At 44.7% G+C, this 24,904-nt stretch overlaps 1 protein-coding gene across 1 annotated transcript in view; it reads right to left on the reverse strand.

The window, feature by feature from the left end:
* SOBP (sine oculis binding protein homolog) overlaps positions 1 to 24,904 on the reverse strand; it is a 116,536-nt gene that overhangs the window by 47,464 nt on the left and 44,168 nt on the right. The window contains exon 5 of the mRNA XM_084261548.1: positions 3,990 to 4,085. Coding sequence (XP_084117674.1) covers positions 3,990 to 4,085 — 96 coding nt within the window. The remainder of the gene's footprint in view (positions 1 to 3,989; positions 4,086 to 24,904) is intronic.

The following is a 24,904-nucleotide window of genomic DNA, read 5'->3' on the forward strand; positions in this document are numbered from 1 at the left end:
TTTTCAGGGTGTTTATGTTTAGTTTGGTTATTTGTTTGCTTTACAGATAATCCCATAGCAGTGGGTGGTACTCAGATCATCTCCATAAACAAATGATCTGGAAAGCAACCTGGCATTTAATTTCCTTAACCCATCAAACCCTCTTTCACTCATACAGCAGCATGCCAATCTGAAGCCTTGACTCAATATTCTGGGTAACTGGGATGAACTGTTGGTTTTTCTTTCCCACTTTTGTTAAAAGGCATCCAAGCATGGCTCTTCCTACCCTGACTAACCTGGGTAGGTGCCAGATGGATTTTTTTTTCCCTTTCTCTAGGCAATGGCTCAGGAATTTCAGCCAGCTAGAGCCAGGGATCTGGGCTTTTCACTGGCCTTTTCACTCCAGCCTACCCTTTTCTTTGCAGTTAATCCCATCTCTCTCCCCACATCCACTATTAGCTGGACTGCACTGCTCCTTGACAATCAGCTTCCAGAGGACTAAATTCTGCCTTTTCCTTCTGGAAACAAAGAGATGTGCCTGAAAGAAAAAAGCTTCCAGCCACTCATGGAATAAGAAATTCAAATCCTGAGGCAGCGCCTATGGGAGAGGATTGGACATCTGGCCGAGACAGCAAGCTGGCCTGGCTCTTTAAAAATAAATTCGTTTTATGTAGTTCCTAGTATTTATCATGGGTAGCTAAACACGATTCCCAAAAATATTGAGAAGTTCACAAGGTAAATCTGACATCCCTGTTGACTAGAGCATCTTCACCGCTTTGTTTTCTGCGCTCTACAACAAATGGCATGACATAACATCGCTGGAATTAGCGTGGGAAATGAATACCTTAACCTAATCCTGTAACTGCACAATGGCTTTCTTTACCAACCAAAACCTCTAATTGTCACTGCTTTTCTTAATGCACAGAACTCCTGTAAGCACTTCAGGGGCATCTTCTGCCTAAATACCTCGCTCTTCCTCCTGTTTTCTATCAAGCTGCTCTCGCCTGCTCTCTCTCAAAAAACCAAACGCACAGCTGAGCTGTACCTCACTGTCAACATTATCTCCCCTTCTGAGGGGAAAGCAAGCAAGAAGGCACACCACTTGTAGTATTCTACGTTACTGCTTCCGAGTCTCCCCAAATGCTGAGGAGTTAAAGCTCACCAGGCGTGCCTGTGACCTGGGATGTTAAGATTCAGCCAGTGTCGCACAGCTCTTGTGGGAGAGCCCTGGCACACAGAGCCAGCAGCATCGCCCCAGCCCCTGGATCCCGCCCGGCAGCACCCTCCCAGCACGAGCATTTCCCAAACACAGGAGCCTGAGGTTGCCCGAGCAAACCCTGCTGGAAAATGGCAGCTGAACCCTAAAGCAAAGAAAGCACTCTTGAGCTGAAGCCTCCAATTTCACCTGACAGGCTGTTACAGTACTTACTCTCAACTGCACTGAGAAAACTCAAAGGATTTCCCGATTCTCAAAAGCTTAAACTAATTTCAGTTTCTCTTTCATTTAAAAAAATCTCAGCTTTTCACTCCGCCAGCATCTGACTTGCACTGTTAAGACTCTGGGTAAGTTTTTACCATTGTGAAAATATTTCTTTAGAGGAAGCAGCTGTCCCCCCTCCTTTCATATTTCTTCCCCTCTCTCCCTTTCCAAGGAGACAATTTCTAGCACAGACATAGGAACACTGACTAGCCGTTAGGAGAAAGATGCCATCCTAATTCCCGGTTCCTGTGAAATTCTCTTTACTCTCAAGCACATTTTAATACAGCATTGTTTCCCCCAAATTAAAAATGTAGAAGGAAGCCCACTACCTCTCTGTGAAACACACAGCATCTTCGACAAATAACACTGGTTCCCCCTCCCCACCATGCCCTAGGCTCAACATCGCATTTTCACTGAAAGCTCCTAAAATGCATCTTTAAAGATAGCAGAGGTACATATTCATTATTTGTCTACATTTTTTTAACATACAAATTCAGTACAGATTACATCCCTGCCAATTTTGTTTCCAATAGCATAGGAAAAATAAAACTCTGTCAAATTGCTTTTATTACTTCCTTAAACAAGAACTGAAACTTGGCCAAAAAAGCACATGAAAGACTAACTTGGATGACTTGAGCTTTTGCCAGGTACAAGAGTGATATAATAAAGCAAAAACTTAAATGCATATCAATAGATGAATAATTAACTGGGCATTAAAAGAATGCTTGATTTGATAACACAAAGGGGTTAATTGGTTCATTGATTACTTGTACTAAAAACAAAGCAGATTTTCAATTGCAGCAATACATGACTTGTTTTGTATTGTGTAGACTCCCAAATCTAGTCCTGAATCCCTCTAACACCAAGAAGCCCTACTGACTTCAGGGGCATCTTGGTGTGTTCATCAGGCCGGATTTGACCAGTGGCACAGTAATTAAGCATGGCCTTGCAGAAACAGTTTCACTTATTTGGCACATGAATTGTGACTGCACCAGGGACCGGCTTTTTGTGTTTGTCTAGTTTCTTCCCCTTAGGACGTAACCCTGCTGCCCCTGAAATCACCAGGAACTTTGCAATGGGTTTAAGAGGAAGCAACATCAGGTCTTACGGGTCACATTGCTTTTGTCAGGGGAGAATTATACTGGGAACAAACTGACCCTTCCAAGTGACACCTGTGGCTCTTAAAAAGCATTACTGGTACCTATCCAGGGGATGGTTCAGCACAGGGGACACCTGAGGGACACCTGAGGGGTAGGAGAGCCTGCGTGCCACTAATTCAGGTGTGGCCAAGATACTCTGTGCTCTGGTCAGTGCCAGGAGTGGGGGCTGGCCAACACCTGTGGCTGCTGCTCTCCAGTCTGGGGTTCTCTGATCAACTGCCTGAATCTGGGGTCCAGCTTCGGAACTGGGTTATGTCCTCGACTTTGCTGGATGCTGCACCCAGGACACCAAGACAATAGTGTTTGGCCTTGCATCTTCTATGGGGGGAGGCAGAGTTGGGTTTTGATGCAGAGGAAACACTGCTTGCTCCTCCACTGCCACCTGTCTCTTAATGAGAAAAAAGTGGTGGTGTTTCAAAATACAATCCCCTGCTCTGACTCTCCACAAATATGCCCACTTACCCAAGTGATACATTCTACTTAAGTACAGCTGAGAAGAAAGGCAAATGCAAGGGAGAGATCTACCAGTTCATCTGAAACTCCCTTTTCCAAAGCCATGCCTGAATCTCTCTTAAACGTGTTATAATTCATTCTCTGTTTACTTTAGGCAAACAGAAAAACTCATCGTGGAGCACTCATTTTCGCAAGCTAATCAAGAACATTAGGTCCCAACAGATTAATTTAATAGAAATATAATAGGCATCCCTGCTCGCTTTTAATCTTGCCTAGCTGCAAATGCTAAAATGAACAGCGAATTAACCCTGCCTTGGAACAGAGATCCTTTCACAGCTGATATCATCTCTCTTACGGCTTGTAAACACTCCAGGCTCCCTGTATGTGCTTTCCTGGCTTTCGCTCTTTCCCCACAGCAGAGGAGAGGAGAGGAGAGGAAAGGAGTGGAGAGGATGCTCGTGCATGCAGCTAGCAAGGGAAGAACAGGTGAGCCCTAAAGGGAGTACTGCATGCCCTCAGAACACAACACGGCGCCTCTGCCTGAAAACAAGGCAGAGCTAGAAGGTAGATGGTAGAGTGAGTTTTGGGGCACCTCAGGGTGGGGTGGGGTTGGAGGGTGTTCATGCATCACCAGCTGCTCCCTGCATGGCTCTCCCTGATTTACCGCGAGAGACAAGGTAATACAAGGCCATTCACGTGCTGTCATCAAATATAAGAGATTTTTCAAGCAATTTCAGATCTTAAACTGTTCATGGATAGCAGAACTCGCATTAGAACACTAAACAGGAAAAAAAAATAACCTGTCATATTTCATAATGTATGTCATAATGAACAAACGCCTTTCAAAAAAAAAAACACACCGGTTTTCACTGTGCTAAAGTAACAATCTAGACTTGTTGTAAGTATGTTATTCTTACAAGTAGTTCGCAGTTATTCTTGAAGGCAAGTCTTGGAGTTTCCTTAGCATAGTGCTGCTGGGGAAAATTTTCAGCATGTCCATCTTCATCTCTAGCCTGAAGGGAAATATAATGGCCTATTTAGGGACTTACAAATAATGGAAGGAAAAAAAATAGCTAAAAGCATAACAGCTCAGATCATTAAAACAGACGGGAATCCCAAAATACAACATTAAAAAGTTTCTTTAAATACGCAGTACACCTTTTAGATACGAGAACTTGGGATGCTGTTTTCTTACATAGCTTAGGTTGAACATGCAAATTCATGGTGTTGTAATAATTAGAACAACAAAAGACAAACCCAAAATGAAATAGTTGAGCTGAAATCTGTGAGTAACTCAGGGTTTTTCAACTTACTCCATTGCATTTTTCAAGATTACATTGCATTCGTAGTCGTTTAAACTTTTTGACATGCTTAAGCAATCCCTAGATAACGTACTTGTATTTTCAGTTTAACAGCAAGGCCGAGTAAATAAGTTTTCATACTCATAATTTACATGTAATACTATTATAGATAAACGGATTTCCCCCTCCATGTTTAAGTGAAGCTTTGAAAGGAGCAATCATCTAGCGAGAACAATGATCCTTCAGTCAAATGCGGTCAAAATATTTAATGACAAAGATGCATTAAAAGTTACCGGTTATTTGGAACTACACTGTTAATTAAGAAAGCTGAAGTTTAAATGGAGACATTACCAGAGCCCATTAGCAATCCTGCTTGCACTTAGTATTTTTCCCTTCTCATCTACAGCGTTTTCTGCTTTTGAGTTAAAGCAAAAGGGAGAAGCAGGTGAAAGGAGGAGTGTCAGCAAGACACTCATTACACTGTTCATTTGGGTGACACTTGCACTCCGTTCCGCTCCATCTCATCTGATCCCTGACTGTTCGCTCTCTCCCTCTCACAGCCTCCCGAAATTCACAGCTGAGCTGTCTCCCTCACATATGGCTTGCATATAATTATGCACATTCCATTTTACACTGCATTAAAATGATGAGCTCCTGGCTCCCTGCCAACCTATTTAAATCAGCCCCTGCCCGAAGAAGCCGGGGAGAGGAGGAGGGCAGAGGGGGAGGGGGGTGTCGACCGGAGAGGAAAGCGAAGGGGGGTGAGGGGAGCGGGCAGAGGCGATGGGGTGAGGAGCAGGCAGCAATGCTCCCAGTCCCTCCAGATGCCCCATGTGTGTGTTGCCCTCCCCCCTACCTGGAAGAGGGGTCCAGGGATGCCCGGGTGCAACGCATACGCATCTCGGCGGCTGCGGCAGCGCTGGCATATCGTTCCCCCCTCGCGCGGCGTGAGCTGCCTGTCATCGTGTGTCACACTCCCGGCACCCAGGCTTTTTCAGCGTTGGCATTTATGAAAGATATTTACACCTTGTAGGCTCTACGGTTTGTTTGCCTTCAAATAGGCGTCTGCCTCTCCCTGGGGAGACGGGGTGGGAAAGGGGAGCTAGTGGGTTAACAGCACCAGGGAACTTTTGGAAAACATGAAGGGATTGTACCTCATGGAAGGCCCATTAACCCCAGCAGGCTTTGACTTGGGCCTCTGCTTGTCAGCCGTGGGGCATGAACAAACTCTGCCTGACAGAAAATACCATTTTTGAAAGTGCAAAGTTTGTCCAAAAGTATGTTTCGAGTAGTACCTACACTTTATGATTATTACAAGCGGCGGGAAGTGGGAAACGAGTTTATTCTGTACGTTTCCTAGCAGCTGATAGGTATTTTCTTTCACTGCCCTCAATAGCTGCGGGGTGGAAAATGTTTAAAATTTTTCCTTCAAACCACAAGGAAGAGGCAGAGCATTCCTGAGCACCTGAAATCACTTTTATATCGACAAAGGTTTAAATGTACTCTTCTAATTATTAGTTTGAAACTGAAACCTCTCTCACACAATAAATCTACCTCCCATGCTGCGTGGAACACACAGTTCAAACCTGAACATGTTTTGTGAAAAAAAAAAAACCCACAACAAACCACTCAATTCACATTTTAAAACCAAACTTTGTCTCTTCCTCTCCTCCATGAAGGAATATGTGGAACTTGCTTGCAGCTCTTTCAGGTCATCTAGAAGACAACTGGGGTAGGGGGAGGAATGCCTCAAAACTGCCTTGCACAAATAGAAAAGGACCTGTCAGCTCCGGATCACGGGTGCCAAGGGGATGCTCAGTGACAGAGAGCCAGCGAGATGCTGTGTGGGGCACAGGTGTTACGTGGGGCTCTGAATGCTATCGGTGCCCCCAGCCCCCTGAAATTGTATCTTGGCACTATTCTAGACGTTGTGCACGTGACGGCTGGCACATTGTAACCTGCCAGTGACCCTCTGGAGCATTATCTTGGTGCACGCACGCACCTTGTAAAATGAAATGGATATCAGGGTGTTTGCAGTGCCTGTGTCAAAATATAGAGACAGGCCTGCTTACCAAATTTGCCAGTTACACAAGGTTATTCACCCCTGCTGATGGCAACATGCCCCCCTACCTACTGATCTGAACCTTATTTAACTTAACATGTCATCAAAATTTCCCAGTCTTTAAACCTGTTTAGCTACATACTGCTGTAATTTATTCAGGCAGCAAAAGTATATAGTAGTTTAGCTAGCTGGTTTCCTTTGTAAAAAATACCTATTTTTAGCAGTCAAGGCTAATTCTCCAGTTGCTTTCCATCATTACTACCATCTTCCAGTTGTCCATAATTTGCAGAAGTAAACACTCTTACAATATTCAGCATAGTTCCAGGCACATTCAAAAAGTTTCTCTTGCCGTGGTAATATTGTGATGAGCCTGTATCTACAACGACTCACTCTCCATCGCCGATGCACACCAGTGTCAGCCTCAGCTCCCCAGCATCTCGACCTGCCTTCCCAGCAGGCTGGCACCTACCGCTTCTCCACCAGGCCTGCTTGCCATGGGATATATTTCATCTGCTATTGTTTAAAAGGAAGGAGGAAAAAAAAAGAAAACCCCAAACTGAGACCTCTCTGATATTTTTTTAAATGCTTTTGAACTGTTAAAATCGTTATAGAAATGGTCTCATTAAAAAATGTATGTCCAAAGTGCTAGATGCAACTGATTACATATATGCAGTATATGGCACGACCGCTCTCACAGCACATTTTGTTCTAGGACAAAAAAGGCTTCAGCTCCTGTTTGGAGGCCTGGGACCGTGGTGAGAGCTGTTAGGTTTATCAGTGCAAAACGGCTGCAACTTCACGGTGGCAGCGGCTCTCCCGGGATTTACTGCATCTCCTAATTCAATAGGCTCTACTGGCAGGCAGCCGCCTTCCCGTCAGCTGCATGGGATCCGAGAGGGAAACCTGCCCATCGCCCGCCCATGGGACGTCGCGCTGGACACCCGACAAAACCGGCAGCACTAGCACCGCCCTGGCTGCTCCTGGCAGAAGAGAGCCCTTCACGCAAGAGGCAGCACTGGAAAGGAAGATCTAGCGAGGAAACTGCAATCAGCTTGGCGGGCCTGGCTTGGCTGTAAGGTCAGCCCGACGGTGGGTTGCACGGGAAATCGTGGCCTTTAATTGCAGGTTATATATCAGGAAATTCTTCTTAATGATAGGTACGGCAAAGCTCTGGAGCAGATTGCCTAAGGAGACTGTCAAAGCCCCATCACTGGAGTTTTTTAAGAGCAGATTAGGCAAACATCTGTCAGGAATGGCATGCACAGAGTAGCTCCTGATGTGGGGGGGAAGCTGGACGGATGTGAATACCTCCTTTCCCAGGTCCCTTCCCTCTGCTTTCTACTCCTGAGCTTCGAAGGAAAATGGCAGGAGGGTAAGGGGAAAAATAATTTTAAAAAGAACAGAAAAGGGGATCTGAAAGGACCTCTCTGAAAATAGCACAGCATTTGATGTTCAGAGATATGTGTACTCATTAATAAGTGCACGATGACAACTATCTTTGGCTACACAAACTGTGCTATCTGGTTGTAAGCCAGCCAGCCTATATTTGTGAAAGATGCCAATAGTTTGGAAACAGACTATATATATTAAGTCAAGATTCCTTTTTTTAACAAGACAGAGGAAGAATGATCTGCAGCAGAATTTCCTCCTCCCCCCAAGCACGCAGATATTTGTTTCTCCTTAGTCTCAGAGAAAAATTATCTTGATCCAGACAGGGGATTTCTTCGCTTCACTCTAAGTCTTTTTATGCAGCCGTAAGCTTGGGAGAAGAAATCTGTGCTTACATTTTAATATTAAGTGCAGCATCTTCTGATAGTATAAGTCACAAGACAGGTTGAACTGAATAATTATTAAGATAGAACTTGTTAATGCAAAGCCTACACTAAAATGGGACAATGCATTTGCAAGGAAATCCTACTGCTGGGTCTACAAAAGTTCAGCGCCATTTAGCTGAAAACACCCAACACCTATTTTCAAAGAGCGACGGCCACTTGAGTAATGCAGAGTGACAGAGTATTAGCCTGCTTACCCAGGATAAATTTGCCACCTCATTTCCATAAATGTCCTTGAAAACAGATGAAACACGGGACCGTTACCTCCCAGCCAACGTTAAACGCAGCCATCAGTTGAGTATCTCCGGCAGGACAGAAAAAAAATAAGTGAGGAGAAGTTGAAGAGCGTTGCCATAGAAGCACAGATAACTGTGCCCAGGCTCCCGTCCCGCGGTGATGAACAGAGGAAGTTCACATCACCCTTAATATCATTGTCTCCGGAGGCCGGCTGCAGATGGGAACAGAAAGCCGTGTTTCCGTTTCCACCACAAAGGTTCTCTCTCCTGTCACTGAAACTTGAAGGAACTCCTCGGGGAGACCCTAATCCCTGAAATTCCAGTTCCTGTGCATTTCAGTTGTCCCAGATAATCAATTATCATGCTCTCTGCATTCGCTGCACCAGCAACGGTAAAAATAGTACTAAACTTCCATCTGTTGAGTATATTCTTCCCAGAAATATTAATGTACTTGCTTTGGGCTGGGGCGGTGGGGGAGCCTGACGTCAAGGTGCCGGGTCGTAGCTCTGCGCTGAGAGTGGAGTAGGGAGGAGGAGAACGGTGCAGAAAGGATGCCCCCGGTTCAGCAACTGTGCGCTTAGAGAAGTCAGTGAGCCCTCAGTTTGGGGCACGGCACCCTTAAGGGACAGCTTCCACTAATGTTTGATGAGAGGTTTGCTCTTCATGAGGATTTTCCCGATTTTTGGCATGATGGAATAAGTGGTATTTATTAGTTTGGTGCCTCTCTTAGCTGCAGTTTATCCACCAGTCTCTACAGTTATAATATTTTGCCACTTCAAGACTCTAAAATCTTCTCAAGCTTTTCAAAAAAGTCCCAGGTACTTTGAAACATGTCAAAATAATGTTTCGTAAAATCTTCCAAAATCCAGATCAGGGAAAAAAAAGGATCTAAAATTGCACTGGTCATTTATCACATCATTATCATTTACATCCCACTAAAATCGAGGTTAGACCTTTTTCCTGACTTCCTGTGACCACCCCAGGTTAGAGGTGACCACCCGATCCAAAGTTTCCCAGACTGGGGTCCCTCTCCCAGTAGTGGCTCTCCGCACACTTGCTGGTGGTCTATGGAGAATTTGCAGGTCATGTGCTACTAACTCCCCTTGTTTCCAGCTGCTAAAATGCATTTAAAGGCAGCTAAAAATACATTAAATACTTTCCTAATGTTATTTTTCCATGTAAGCAACTGCTGTAGTCACCACAGGAATGTTATTTGATCGCCAAGGGGAGGGGAAGTGGTCCACAAGACAATCTGTCTACTGGAGGTGATCTACAAAGTTAGAAAGAGACTGGGAATATGCCCTCTTATAACTTCTTTATTAAGAATGCAGAGGAAAACCAGAAGGGCTTTTGCTGACTTCTCTTGCTGCCTCCTCTCCTCTCACCACACACGCCAGCTCAACGCACACACATACACACGTGCAAACACTTACGTGCACACCTCCACCCACTACTTAAGATGGGAACTGTGACCTTGTCTACTCTGGAAGAAGTCACCAGTGGATAAAAAGCAGCGGAACAACATCAATACGACAAGCAAATCCTTGGGTTGGCACGGGCAGCTCTTCCCAGGTCCTGAGCAGAGGGCATACTGCTGGAGCCACGTTTGTGCCATTTGGTTGCCTGGGATGTATCCACAGCCTTCCCTGGTATCTCTCTCCAGCACTCAGCTGCTACTGGCTCCTGTGTATTACAGGACAGACTCTAAAGCTGTGGGGTCGCTTTCACATAGCGTGAAGTTATATGGGCAACTGAGAAAGAAGAAGGATGTCCCTGCGATGATGCCGTCCCTAAATGCAGCCTGATGTTCAATTCTCCACAGGCATTCTCAGCAAGACAAGGGCCCCTTTCATTGGTAAAGGCATCTTATGCTTTACTGTGATATGTCCATCATAGGCAGTGATGAATCTAGACGCAAACTCTAACCTTTGTTCAGATTTTAGTTGCTATTTCAAAAGCAAATACAAAAATCTGAGCGCAACACCACTGAAGGCTGACTGGATTAGGAAAGCATCTCAAGTCCACATGATTAGGGAAAGGTTTGGTGTGGAAATGACTTTGGGAGGCAGCAATCTGGTTAGTGTGATTAAAATCAGAGAAAATACATCATTTAGAATATCCTGCAATCTTCTCCATTGTGCTGACAAAAGAAATACTCCCTGACTTCAAAAGTAAATAGTCACCAAGTCAAACCTGCTATTCTAACCCAACCCAGCCCACACCCCCTCATTTTCCCTTTCTGAACAGGTGTGAAAAAACTCCTGGGAAAACAGGCAGTTTTGCTTAGAAAAGGTGCCCCAGAAAAAACCACGCTCCAACGAAGAAGGAGAAGGTGCCAATCTGTGGAATGATAGGGCAGTGTTTCTGAAATTATCCTCGTCAGAGCAACTGAAGAACGTCACGTTCATTTTCTTGCATAACTGAAGCACACTAAAAAATCCAAACAAATGTGCCTGAAAATCTGATAAACAGTTATTTATGGACCTTTTCTTAGGGGGTTTTATTTTGAACAATGCTTGTCTTCCATGGGCTATGGCTCCGAACGGTCCAGCTTTATGCATTAAATTTGTCATTCAGCATTTCAGGGTATAAAATTATCCACAGTTTATATTTAAAGGCAAGCTGCAAACTCTATTATAATGTAAGTAATGTTATAAGTGAATCAAAAGGAAATACTAATAACAGTACTACCTTGGTGCCTGCTAAAGTCATAACTTCCATCCTACTGCATTTAAAAATCATTCAAATCTTATACACACACAGACACACAAAGGAAAAAAAAAAGGATTCATTTCTGGATTCTATATAACATTTTCTCCCTTTCCTCCAGTTTGGTTCCTCCAGGTTTCTTCTTTATAGAAGTAATCTGATTTCCTGCTGGACTTCTTGTCCTTCCAGGCAAACCCAGGATTTTCTTTTTATCCAGCTCGTAACCCTGCACATTTATAGTCCCTCCTACCACAGCCATAAAATACTTAGGAAAAACTGAATATTGCCCTCAATTTCACAATACATCCAGAAAGAGCAACTGAAGCAAAAGCAGGCTACTAAAATAGTGTCTACTGCCCTGGACCACTCTTCTGATTTTTATAGGAAGAGGAGTAGAAAGCTCGAGACGTCAAACGACTCGGGGCCCACCTGCCCGTGGAGGTGGTCCAGCCCTAACACAGTTGCTCAAGCAGGGAACAACTGCCTTATGACCTCTAACGAAAACTTCCCCATTAAATCTAATTTTCCCATCGTGTTCCAGACTTGTGTCCCTCTTTCTTTCCTCCCTGTAATAACCAGGCAGCTTCTTTCCTCTGTCAGCTAAACCCCAGGCAGTTTCCTTGCCTCTCCCGGCTCCGCTAGGCCCGCCTTACCCTTTCCCTGACAGCCCACGGCACGGTGAAATACGAGGAGTGTTCAGGTGGCTGCCGCAAAAGCTAATTTTTCAAACTGCACAAACCTTTACCCATATCATAAATTTTTAATGGCCAGTTCTGAGGTGTCAAAGAATAAATATGATAACAAACGCGTAACACTGAGATAATTTGAAATAAACTTTGTTTATTGCCCCTTTGAACGTTTCTTCGACAAGTCACAGCTGCGTGGGACCTTTATAGAAGTGAGCCTATCCTACTAATCTCCCTCCTGATTCGCACCAGGCCTGATCCAGGGACACTAATGGACCGTGCTTGACAGTTATTGCAACATATTCAATACGCAGCCTAAAATACAGCTAGGAAAGCAATGAAAATATACTACAGGCTTCCCAGCAGGTTCCATTTTTGTAATGACTAGCTCTCACCAGCGAAGCCGACAGGCTTTCCCTCTCTCTTATTATAATTTATGAGATAAAAGCATTTTCCGAAGTGTCCGTGTGGTTCACTCTCAGGTGGATCAAGTATCCTTTCTCACTGCTGCCATTTCTACAAGGGTTCCCCAGCACAGACAAGAGACTCCTGCGCAGGGCAAGCCCACGTTGCCAATCAGCCTGCCAGGGAAACCGGGAGGCAGAAAAACAAAACACAACAGCAAGGGGGGGGGGGGGGGAAACAAAATAAAGAAAAAAAAAATTGCTCAAACATTGGTTACGGTTAGCTAAGGCTCACAGACCAAACAAATCACTGTCCCTAATGAATTTGTTTCAATGCATCTGCTTATTTCAAGCTTCGGCGTTGTAAATACCAGAGCAACAATGCGGATTTTCTCTGATTGCAGTGTCACGTATATGATTAATCATCTTGACTCGGAGCATATTTTTTTAAAGCAATTGCAGGCTGGTTTAATGAACTCCTCTCCCACTGGCTTTTATAGACTAGTCATGATCAACATACCATTAAGATAAACCTCGCGCCCCATCCCTCCCCTCTCTGACAGCTTGCCTTATTTGCCTCCCAACAGTCAATATCCAATTAAGAGGCAACGGATTTGATCGATACAGAAGGCAACAATAAGACTTAAACAGCTGGTAAATTCTACACACACTCTTTTTCTCTACTTCCTGTCTTTGTGGTACACAAACAGTTCTGCACTTTGAATAAATACGGAAAAGGTAAAAAACCCAAAAAGGCCAGGTCTGGTTGGTGAAGCTTTCCCTCAAACAGGCGGTGTCTGTGAGCTACTCCACAGTAATAACTGCTTGTCTGGGATTGGTGCAAGACAGGTGGGATCCTACTCCCTGTATTTTCTGTAGCCTTTTAAAGGGTGAAAAAGGAAATATCTCCCTGCTTTGGGTTCTACCGATGTGCCACCTGGGCCATTCACACATGAAAATGGAAGGGCTGTAATTTTAATAAAGCAATCATTTCTGAGCTGGGCAAAGGGATGACTGGTCTGGAAAGGGGGGCAAAACCCAATAAGAATGGTGCGTATGCAGGAGAACAGGCAAGGAGAGGGTGAAAAGAAAGGAGGGGAAGCTCTGATACAAACGACATCTTCTACAACCTTAATATCATCTCCCAGTCTTTCTGCCAATGATGAATGGCTGCAATAAAAAGTGGGATAGTGGCAGTTATAAGCAGGACAAAAGCAAAACCTGGCTGGTGGTGAGAAGCATTCGTTATAATTCCCAACAGCCCACATGGAGGTCAGGAACCAAGGTCATGATATTGCCACTGCTTTTGCGTCTAATACCAGGTGCAGTATTTCTCCCTCCTCTCCTGCCACTTTTTTTTGAGGCTTTTATTCAAAGTGCTACTTTGAAAGACATCCCCACAGGGTAATAGGCTGATATAGTCCAAATGAGGTAGCCCTCCTTTTTCCAGGATTTCCACTCTGCTTTAAAGAAGAAGTCATGAACACAGGGAATGTCATGCTCTCACTGACAAACGGGATGTAACTCAAACACCTCTGAGCTTGCTCCCAACACTGGCAAGAAAGTTATTTCTAAATCACAGCAGCATGCCTGTGTTTTCCACTGCCCACTGCAACCCTCTGTCACCTGGAGGGATTCCAGTAACATGTATCATGCCTAAACCTAGGAAACTGTCTGTTCAAACCCCCTAGAAAGTTCAGCGCACCCAGATCTTTTCAGGTCATGGGAGACAACCAACTGTAACTTATCTTCCCAACTTTCCCTGGGATTTGAGAAATGCCATTCTGAGTTCTCCTTTTCTGTTCACAGTAACATGAAATGTGCTAAAAAACCCTCAGTCTTTCCAGATCCCTTCACTACCATCTTCCATGGAGAGCATCTGTGGACAGATCCATGGCCAGGTTTCTGAGCCTAAAGGAATCCACTTCTGTCTATTCCCAGCTGTTTACTTCAGGCCCCAGAGTTAACTGGACTACACCTTTGTTTTCAACTCTGCATTGTTATTACAGTAGAAAAACCAAACCAAGCTACTTTAACTCTTAAAGCCAGGCTTAAAAATGACAATGCTTCCACTAGAAGAGAGTCTTTATCGAGGTCACAGTGTATATGACAGTAGGAGGCAGCAAGGCTTAGGGAAACTGATGCTCTTGTTACCACCACTACACAAAAGTACGAAAGCATCAAGCAAAGAACTATCTCTAAAGAAACACTTTAAGGACATTCTTACTCTAATGAATATTGTTGCTATCTGAAAATCTTCACATAATTTTATATTCTGTATATGATTCCATCAAAATCCAAGACCCGGTTCTCTCGCCTGCACATAGGCTGTTTTGCACTGGGTAGCAGCTCTGTTCAGCTAGTCCTCACCTCTGTTGTTAGTGCACTTTTTCAATCTGTGCCCAGAGCCTTTCTCTAAAGTGAAGAAAGGGCCTGCTATACTTCACACAATCGCCAGCAAAGCCAAACTTTAGGCAAAGGCCAAAGCTAGCAAGACAACCACCAGGCTAATGACAGATGTTCAGCCTAGCGTAAGATTGAGGCCAACATACAGGAAGATCCATCCGTGTTTCCCAGTACTACTAGCAGAGAGAGCGCTGGGGTGGTGGCTGTCATCTTCTTTTCTTTGGCAACATGCTGGTCCGAGAGAAAAGCAGCTGAGGAATCCCCTTTTCATACTCAGAGTGCGAATTCCAGGAACAGAATTTCAATTTAAATTAATTACATCCTAACCATGTAATTAATGTTTGTGTCAGTTTATTACAGGCATCTTCACCATCAATGCTGTGAAATGCAACTTAGTGACTTTTTTTGGTGGGGAATGAGATGGAACAGCCATTTGTCTCACTTGCATTGTTTATCTATTAATGGTTAAATTGTTTTTAATATTATTAATCTCATTACCCTAATTACATGTGTTCTGCTTTTTTACAGTAGCATTCCTTCCAGAATCAGATTAGTTCACATATCTCCATTGTTCCTCTCTCTTGGTGTAGAAACCTGATGGGGAATCACTGGCATCGAAGACAAGTGGGAATGAGTATTGAGCACGAGGAGCCGCGACATCAGCCGCTTAGCGGGAAGGGGAAGCCTGTGAGCGCTCTCTAACAACCCGCACACTCCGCAGCATACAGGGGCAGAACACTGCACAGGGTGGGAGGCGAGCTGTAAAAAAAAACTGGACCACTATGATCCTTTAAGAGCAGCCAGGGTCTTTCTAAAAGCCTAGGTCATGTGCCTGGCACTGTGTCATATGGTGTCTCTCTTCCGCCATTTGTTTATTTGCTTCTGGCAGTTTTGGCAGTGAGGTATCGGAGTGAAATGCACACCACTCCATACATATGGTGGGAAGAATCTAGTGCATCAGTTGAATGCATACTGTACTGTATACACATTCTGTTTTATCTCTGAGCACAGCTGTGCTGTAAAAGCTTACAAAATGTGAAGCCTTCTGTGCAGCAAAAACATCGACAGGAGAAGCTGGCCTATAACTTATTAGGTTGTGACACAAGCCAAAAAAAAGCTGGAGTTAAAGCTGACAACTCCTGGCATTGTGATGAAAAGCTTAGTGGCTCAAGTTAAAGAGGGAGTGTCAGCCCTAACTTTGTCTTTCAGACTTTTGCTGCCATGGGTCACAAATAGCATCGCCGGTTTGGTCTAGGACAATGACTCCCAACCTGGGGCTTGGCTTCCAGTGAGTGACCAGCAAGCAAACACGCCAATCACCCCATCCCTCACTGCGCTCACAGCCAGCCTGTGCTAGGAAGGGATTCAACTAGGGGGTGGGCAAGAGCCAAAAACCATCCGTGGCTCTCCTCAGCCAGCACAGTAGCCTTCAAGCTGTGATGAGTCCTGTGTCTTCTACTGCTCCAGCTCTTTGGGCTAAAGGCAGTTAAAACATATGGTAGGAAACTCTCCTGCACTGGCTGGACCAGATGTCCGGTAGATTTGTTTTCCACCACAACCTTGAAACAGGGACTCTATTGTAATCTGAGTAAGCACAGCCACACTGGGTCAAATCAAAGGCACCCTAGCCCAGGCTTGTCTCCAGCTCACTCTCTTGAGCACAGTCTGAGGAGCAATAGGCCATCAGTCTTTTCAGGGTTACAGACCTGCCATGAGGGCAGTGGAAGTGGGTGTGCGAGAGGTTTGAGAAGTGATTTTGGCCTGTATGAACACTGTTCCTGGATTTTTTCACATGTATCTCGCTGTGCAGCCCTGAACTAGGGGAGATCATAGTATATCATATCTACATAGTATATTCATATCTACTCATGGACTCCATATGTGCATGTATGTGTGTCCTGGTTTCGGTCAGGATGGAGTTAACTTCTTTTGTAGCAGCGGATGGAATGCTGTGTTTGAGAGTTAAAATGAGAGCAGTGCTGATAACACCCTGATGTTTCTAGTTGTGGTCAAGCAGTCAAGGACTTTTTCAGCTCTTCATATTTCTCTATTAATGAGAAAGGAGGGGATGAAGCCAGGACAAGAGACTCAAACTGGCCAAAGAGATTATTCCATGCCAATTACATCCTGCTCAGTATAAAGGGGGGCTGATGGGAGGAGGAGCGGGGCGGCTCCAGGACGCACGGTTTTTGGGGGACAGTTGGGTTCTGGGATGGCTCTGGGTGGCATGGCCTCAGCTGTGGGTTCAGTGAGAAACTGCATTGTGTATCAACAGTTTCATACATTTTTGCTCTAAAGTCCTGTTAGCATTGTTATGTTTTATCTTTCTGCTATTTTAGTAAACTTTTGGTTTCTTGCTTTTGGGGTTGTTATTTGCCCCTTCCTTTTCCCTTCCCTTACACTCCCCCCCCCTCTTCTCCCCCTCCTCTTTTCCTTTAAAGAGCAGGCAGCTGCATGGATCTCGGCTCTCAGCCAGGGTAAAACCACGACAATGTATAGGTAGAGTAAGAGTGGTGAGTAAGCAAAAGAGGGAAGGGAAACAGAAGCTGGGATGGTATGTTTAGGATGCAAAGGAACTATGCTGATAAGAAAACCATGACTGGAGACATCACATTTCATCCCTGATCCCACAGAAATGAGTTCCTCATGCAGCTGAGCTCTGGAGCTGTCCGGGCTGATCCATGCGCTTCCCCTGCATGCACTCCCCAGCCAGAGGAAGCCTCAGCTAATGTCTGGGAATAAATCCCTCCAGTCCAGCCCCACCTCTGCCTGAGATGATACCAGGTCTCAAAATGGGCCTCTGGCTCCAGCCATATCCTTGACAGCTACAGGCTGTGGAGAGAGCAACCTGAGGGTGGAAGACCACCTGTCACCCCACAGGTATTCAGCCAGGGAAACTGCACCCTGTTCTGCCCCTCACCCAAACTTATTTCCTTCAGGCAAGAGCGCACCTGGTCCCAAGAGGAATTGGGGAAGCTTACTGTCCTGATGACAGGAACTGAGGGAGAAAGGCTTTCCACAAGGAAGCTTTCTCCTGGCCTCTACCACATACCTCAGCTGTGCGGGGTCATTTCTCCCCTGATACGGTCACGATGGCATCTCCAAACCCATCTGCTCCTTGGGGTTGCCCAAAAAGTCATCCTGCAGCAGGGCACAGGCCCTCAGCCCACTCCCATCGCAGCCCTATGCCCCTGGGGCTCCTCTGGAAGGATGTGCCTTGCACAGCATGTCGCTTCGGAGGATGAAATACAACCCCCATCTAAGTTTAGCTTGTCTGCCTCATCTCATGGGACATTAGTTGCATGGCTCTGCCATCGCCCCATGGCCGCTGCCTTCTCCCCCAGCCCTGAGGGTGACTGCTCCGTGGCAAAGGGGAAGAGGGACACGGCTGTCACACTTTTGGGGGGAGACAGACAAGAAACAGCAATTTAAGGCTCAGACATTTTGTCACCTCTCCTGTCAAAGATGTGAAAATAAAAGAGGAGGAAGAAACGGGGAATATAACAAGTTCTTGCCTCGAGCACTAATCCCTGCTGATGTTAGTTCCTTTTCAGCAACTCACTTTAATTGCATCTCCATTTTTCAAATGCTGTTTTAAATACATGGCAGGCTCCTCCTTAAAACCAGGCCGTGGTCTGCACTAAGGGAAATAGTATCAGCGAAGGGTAATCAGAAGTTTGGAACAGCCCTTATGTAAGATATTAAATAACATGGACTTACCCACTTTAAAAAAGAAAAAGAGAAAGAAAAAAAAGATGAGACTGGATACCATAGTAGTCTATGTAGGCTACTATATTTTTATATCACCAGCCCCATGTGCCTGCTCACCATTTTTGTTACCAAAAAGTGGCTACTAACTATCCATATTGTTTCCCACACTGCAAAATGCTAGAGGTTCAATAAATGTGTGAAAAGACATGAAAGAAAATACTTCTGTGCTGAACAAGGCGCCAAGCTGGGTGGTGTGCAGGCCAAAACTACACACAAATCCAGGAGGAGTGCAATGGGTACCTGAAGGACACATTTGTCAGCTATTTAGAAAGATGGTACAAGCATTCCCACACTAGAGCAGTTTCAAGGAACTGGTATAGAGCTGGCCTCGATGTCCAGAGCCATGAGTCTGGCCTGCAGGCTGACTTCTGCTGGAATTTTGAGCATTTGTCCCTCTGCAACCAGGCTTTAGGAACTGACTTTGGAGATGGGAACTCTGGACCTGTTTTCAAAACCTGAAAGCAACCCATGGGTATTAGTTTGGGCTATCATTTCTACCCCCAGAAAAAGGTAGAGAACGTGTTTCTGAAAGTGGTGAGAGACTTCAGAGATAGGGGCTGAATTTAACATGCGCCACAAGCACACTTGGTTACACTCCATGCTGGCTGAGAGATGGATGTGCAAAACACATGCATATCTCATGACAGTACTGGACATGAACTGGCTTTTCTTCTTAAATGTGCCCTAGGAAAGGTTTGTCATTAAAGGGTTTTTGGAAAGCCAGGAGGTCACAGCATCTCTGGCATTCCAGGTATCTTCACATCACAAAAGTTTTTCAAGGTGTCTGCTCCTGTTGTGAGAAAGCCCATGTTCTTGAAACTCAGCAACTTTGAATATCCTGACTTGGGTCAAAATGAGACAGCCAGATTGGAAACACATAAATGTCTACATATAATAAGGACAAAATTCACTCTGATTCTTATTTTTCTTGAATTTTCCCTGCATTTCTGAGTTCAGTGGCATGATTATCCAGGAAATCAACTTAGATTATACTCCTAGAGATAAATGAACTAACCAGAAATGTCATCACTCTCATGATGCCTTTCAGCAGGCGTTTAAACCTTTCTCTCACAATCTAAGGAACGCTGCTCAGAGGAATTTAGACAATTACAAATGAGCATCCTAGAAAACACCATTAGTGGAACGGGAGCTTGATAAAATATTACCAACTACAGACACCTTCCCTGTAACACATGAGCAGGAAGGGAAAGGACAATTACAGATGTTAGGAAATTATTTTGTCTAGACACTCAGCACGACCTTCAACATTTTCTTTACTAAAACTGTGCTTTGAAAAGAAAAAAAGCATAGGACATATTTTTAACAAACTTTGATACTCCAGTTTTACTAGCTATATTACCTAGGTCTTTCAAAATCACCTTCAATGGCTCCATTGGTTTATCTGAGACCCCCAAATCCACAGTCTCTTGCTCCTGTCAGTCACATGCTGTGATAACAGGTGGAATGGGGAATATTTATGCAGCACTGAACCACAGAAAGCAGAATGTAGTGATGGAGAAGTAAAACCTGCCGGCCATACAAAGTTATGCCAGATCTCTTTAGACGGTTCAGAGGAAAAGATACAGCAGCCTCACCACATGCATATATGTGTAGAAGAGCATGAATCTCTAGTTTTAGTTCCACTGCTCCTGCAAAGTTTAAAGTGAACCCTTAGCACCCTAAAACTACAACTGAGTTGCTTCCCAAGAGGGTGGAGCTGCAACACGTAGCCGAGGCTGGTCAAATGCTCCAAGAGCTCACAAAAGTCTGTGTGTTTTTATTTGTTGGTTTTTTTTAATTTTTCATCCCTCTTGGGCATCAAGTGCTGGCTGCTGTATAAAGATCACTGCAGGGAGCAGAAGGAACTTAAGAACAAAGCCAAAAAGGGGGTTTTAAACCACTCTTGTCGGATCAGCTAGATTAGACCAACTTCCATTTTTTCTACACCCCTTGCTCGTCTCCCCACACACCAGGGAAGACCCGTGTTATTCTACAGATTGACTTAAATGGAAAACAGAAGAATAGGAGGCCCATGTCTAGGCCTCCACAGGGAACAAAACTGGAATACTCACAATAAAATTGACAGACTTGATGGCTGAATGGATTTAAGCAACAGCTGGAATCTGATGAGTCTAAAATCACTTCCTGCGAGAAAGCTGATCGGGAGAACAAATCTTTCATGGATTACATTCAATTAAGAGCTTTCACATCATTGAGAGGCAGCTAGAAATCCATGCACAACACATGCTAAAAATAACCAGGTTCCAGGTTCGCCCACCAAGGCTGAAAGCACAGACTTCTGGAGTTTCTCTGCTAGGGTGGGTATTGGCCAATGGCGATGAACGTGAAAAAATAACCAACACTTCAGCTAAACTCTAAACATTCCTCTGAGGGCATCCTCTCATGGTAACAAAGCACATGGCTCCTTTATACTCATTATGTCTGATATGCAGGAGATGGGCTGATTTCTAAAAGCCGCCACTCAACAAGAAAGGCAGTGAATTTTTACGCTGGCTACTTTTAGCCGCGGAGCAGAAAGCGGCAGAGCCGAGCCCGCTGCGCACGCAAAGGCTTTCATTCCATGAGCTCCCAGGGAGCAGAAGCTGCGGGGCTCTTAGCAAATCTGAAATAGTTTTCATGGTTGGAGATCAAGACTGCACAGCGGAACTTCATGAAACAGCAAAGGCGGAGAGGCAGGTCCTGAACTCCTGGAGCGAAACAAGCCCACAACTGACTGGAAAGACAGCACGTTTCTTATGAAAAGCATTTAAATGCCACTGATTTTTATAGTGATAATATTTGAGGTTAAGCAATAACTAAATCTAGGGTTCTTAAAACATCTGAACTTGAAAAAAAAAGGCAATTGTGGGTATATTTTTATAAACGGGCTTACATACATCTGCTTTTTTGATGCTGGATGCCTATAAAGTGGCAGGCTGAAAAGTGACCCTCTTTGTTTCTGAGTTGGGTTATTTTAAAAGAAAAAAAAACTAAACAAACCAGAAGGAAAAGGACGATCATGTAAACATGGGCGTAAGAAGAAAACAGCATCACCTCTTCCAGCATTCCTGGCAAGGAATAAGCAGCCTTCCTCAAAGCAGCCCAAACCTACATCTTTGATTCTCATTTCTCATCAGAGAAAAGTTTTAAGAGGGACCAATTTCTTGCAGAAATTTCCCATTAAAATTACGTCACAATAGTAATTAAGACATGACAGAAGAGATTATAATGTGGGTTCTGGATTTATACAGTGCTGGAGCCAAGAGCCCACACTTCCCTCTCACGAGGTCACTTGGGCTTGGATTCTCAGAAGTCCCTGTGTAGGTTAAGCAAACAAAGCCAGTTGTTTGCTTTTCTTCAAGGAAACTGGTTGCTTAATTTTGTCCCATGTTTTTGGGAATCCCAGCCTTTGGGAAGGAGCAAAGAAAATATTTTCCCTCATTCCAAAGCCATGAAAAGGACAGAACTGGCCACAAAAGCCCAGCTCCATCAGGGCTGCCCAGGTGTGGTGCTCCCCGTGGGGTGACGGGCTTCCCTCCTGCTCCATTTGTGGGTGCTCCGTGGCGGAAGGGGTTCACGTGGTGCAGGAGTACCCACCTGGCTTGCACTGTGTCTTTGTGGGTGCCTTTTCTCTCCTGCTAGGAGCATGCACCTCTCCAACTGCTACAGCCGTCGATCAGAAAAGAAAACACAACAGCAGAAGCCCATCTTTTCCTGATACACAACCGTTTGGTGTTGGGAGATGCTGCTCCCTGAGAAACTCTGGCCAAGCTGCAAATTCACCGCAGATCTTCAGCTGTCAGCTGGCCAGTTCACAAACAATTACCTTAAACACTTGACCCATGCAGTGTCCCGAGTATCCATCAAGCAGCGGCTGCCGTGTGAGACCAGTCCAGTGGTACTGACACGGGTTTGACTTCTCTTCTGACAGTTACTACATCAGATACGCTCGGCTTCCTTTTTCATTACAGTGGTGGCTTTCTGAGGGCGGATAGGGTTGTACTTTTCTGTCTTGTCTTACAAAATCAACCCATGATTCAAAAACTAAGCTGTGCTCTTTTGGTGTTTGGTCACTCCTGGTAGTAAAAAAGTCTGTGTGTCAGGCCTTCTTGACCATTGCTCTGATGAGGCTAACTGAGGTGGGAAGTCATCTACTCCTTCTCCAGCTACACTGACAGGGACGAGATACACCTGGGTCAGCACAGAAAGCACACAGAGCACACAGGGTCTCTTTGTTAAGCATGAAGCCACCGTTTCTAAACAACCACTTTCTCAACTACAGTCTCATTTTAAGCAGAGGTCACTGGCCTCTGGCCTCCTAGGAGTAAGAGTATTGAGATGAAATCACCGCCAGGAAGGACACAGGATTAGAAACAGGGGGCAGGGAGTGAGGATTCGGAAAGCTGAGAGGGTGTCCCTGGATCTCAGAAAACGCTCACTTTCCCCAAGTCAAAATCTGCCATTTGGGTCTTGAAATCTGAGTCTCACGATAGGAACACGAGCTCCGCCAAACCAGCCGGGTTTTCCGCAACTCTGACAAGGAATTTGGTGCAACAGCTCATGAAAACAGGTGGTGAGTGTCCAGTTCAGACTTGGAAGCAGTGGACTACTGTAAAATTCCCATCTTCCCACCCCTTGATTTAAGAATTTCCGTGTCAAAAGAAAACGGTCAGCTCAGCAAACAGACTGAACTATGTCATAAAAGCCAGGTCTTTTTAATTACAATAGCTGTGAAATATGCAATGCATCTTTAAGATTTTATAGTTCTTGAAATATAAAAGAACTGAAATATTGGCCATCCTGTTATCAAAGTATCAGGCCTGCAGCTTACAGGAATATTTTATGAATGGCAAACCCGAAAGGCGTGCTCTTTTATTCTTGGGTCACATTCACAGCAATGAAACAGTAGAGAATAAGCCCCTCTCTCTTTCGAAGAATTTATTCGCTTCATTAAAAGCCAAGCCCTCTTTCTCTTGCCAGCAAAAGAGCTGCCTCTGTATTCTTAAGTGAAATAATTAAAAAACGTGTCAGACTGAGAAAAATGTTTTTTTCCCAGGTATTCCTGGAAGTCACTGAGTACTACAAGTCAGCGCTAGGAAATTATGCTACACCACTCCAAGCATTTGTTTCTCTTCCCAAACAGAGCATCATTGTTCTTATTTAAAGAAATAATCCTCACAAAGCTGAAATAATTATTCAGCCCAAACAGCCCATAGCAAGTGAAACAGTCTTTAGACAGCTGTCATGGCTCAGTCTTCCGGAAGCTTTGATTTTAATGAAACCCATTAAGGAAAGAAATTAACAGAAATTAACAGGAAAATATCATAATTTGTCTTGTTTCAGAAAGCTTGAATGGAGACAAAAGGCTCTTTAACATGACACGTAATGTGACCAGTCAAAACTCCCTATGTTGGTGTCTCTCACGCCGAGTAAATAAGTCCGATGTTGCTTATGTTGCAGCTCCACAGTTTACTGCAGTGCAATGAATACGTTAAATGAGAATACCCTGTCTTTGGGCGCTAAGGAGCCTGTCTCCTAGCATCTGTACACTCTGTGCTCGTACAAGCATGTGGGAATGTTCAAGGTAATGAATATGCTACCTGTAAATATCCTAGGGTAATGAAAGATGAAGGGTAATAAACTCTCTGGAGAAGGGAACCATCTTATAGATAGTTCACAACAACTGTTTCTTTCTGCTACACTCTTCAGCGGAGGGGAAAAAAATCTGCACTTATCTTTTCAGATACATATTAGGTATCTAAGTTATCTCCGATTTCCCATTCAGAAGCACAAAAAGGAACATTTCACTGTGTTTTTTTAATCTGAGTGGAATTGACAGAGCACCATGGGGTCCTGTGAGCAGCTCAGAAAGGCAGAGATAATAACATTGACATATCCTGTTTTAGTGTTCTCAACCTCTCCTCTGACACTCACAGGCATGCTCTCCCCTGACCGAGCCCTCTCCATCCCAGCAGAGAGCCATGCGCACCCTCCCACAACATGGGATGGGCATCTGCCCAGAGAGAGTGGCTGGGCTAAAATCCTGCCCTTCTGAAGCCCACTGAGTTTTACCTTTGAATTTCAAAGCAGCCGGGATTTAGACCCCAGAGAGTTGTGAAAAGAAAAGGAACAGCACATGTGCTCGGAGGGAAGCAGAGAGGACAGCTGGAGAGCAAAAGGAGCATGGAAATCCACAGACCACATGTATAAACCAAAACTCGCCCAGCGTCCCTCTCCGCTCCTCACAGTGACCAGTTTTTGCTGAAGAAATGTGAGGAGAAATCTGTTCAAAACATGTAAATAAAAGCATTACCTATTTGGTATTTGCCACACGTGGTGGCAGTCAGCTCCTGAGGCAAAGCCACATCATGTTGCCACTGTACCACAAATCTACTGACAGTGGCAGGGGAATAACAGGGACACAG

This window comes from Gallinula chloropus (assembly GCF_964237585.1).
Source record: "Gallinula chloropus genome assembly, chromosome: 3".
NCBI lineage: Eukaryota > Metazoa > Chordata > Aves > Gruiformes > Rallidae > Gallinula > Gallinula chloropus.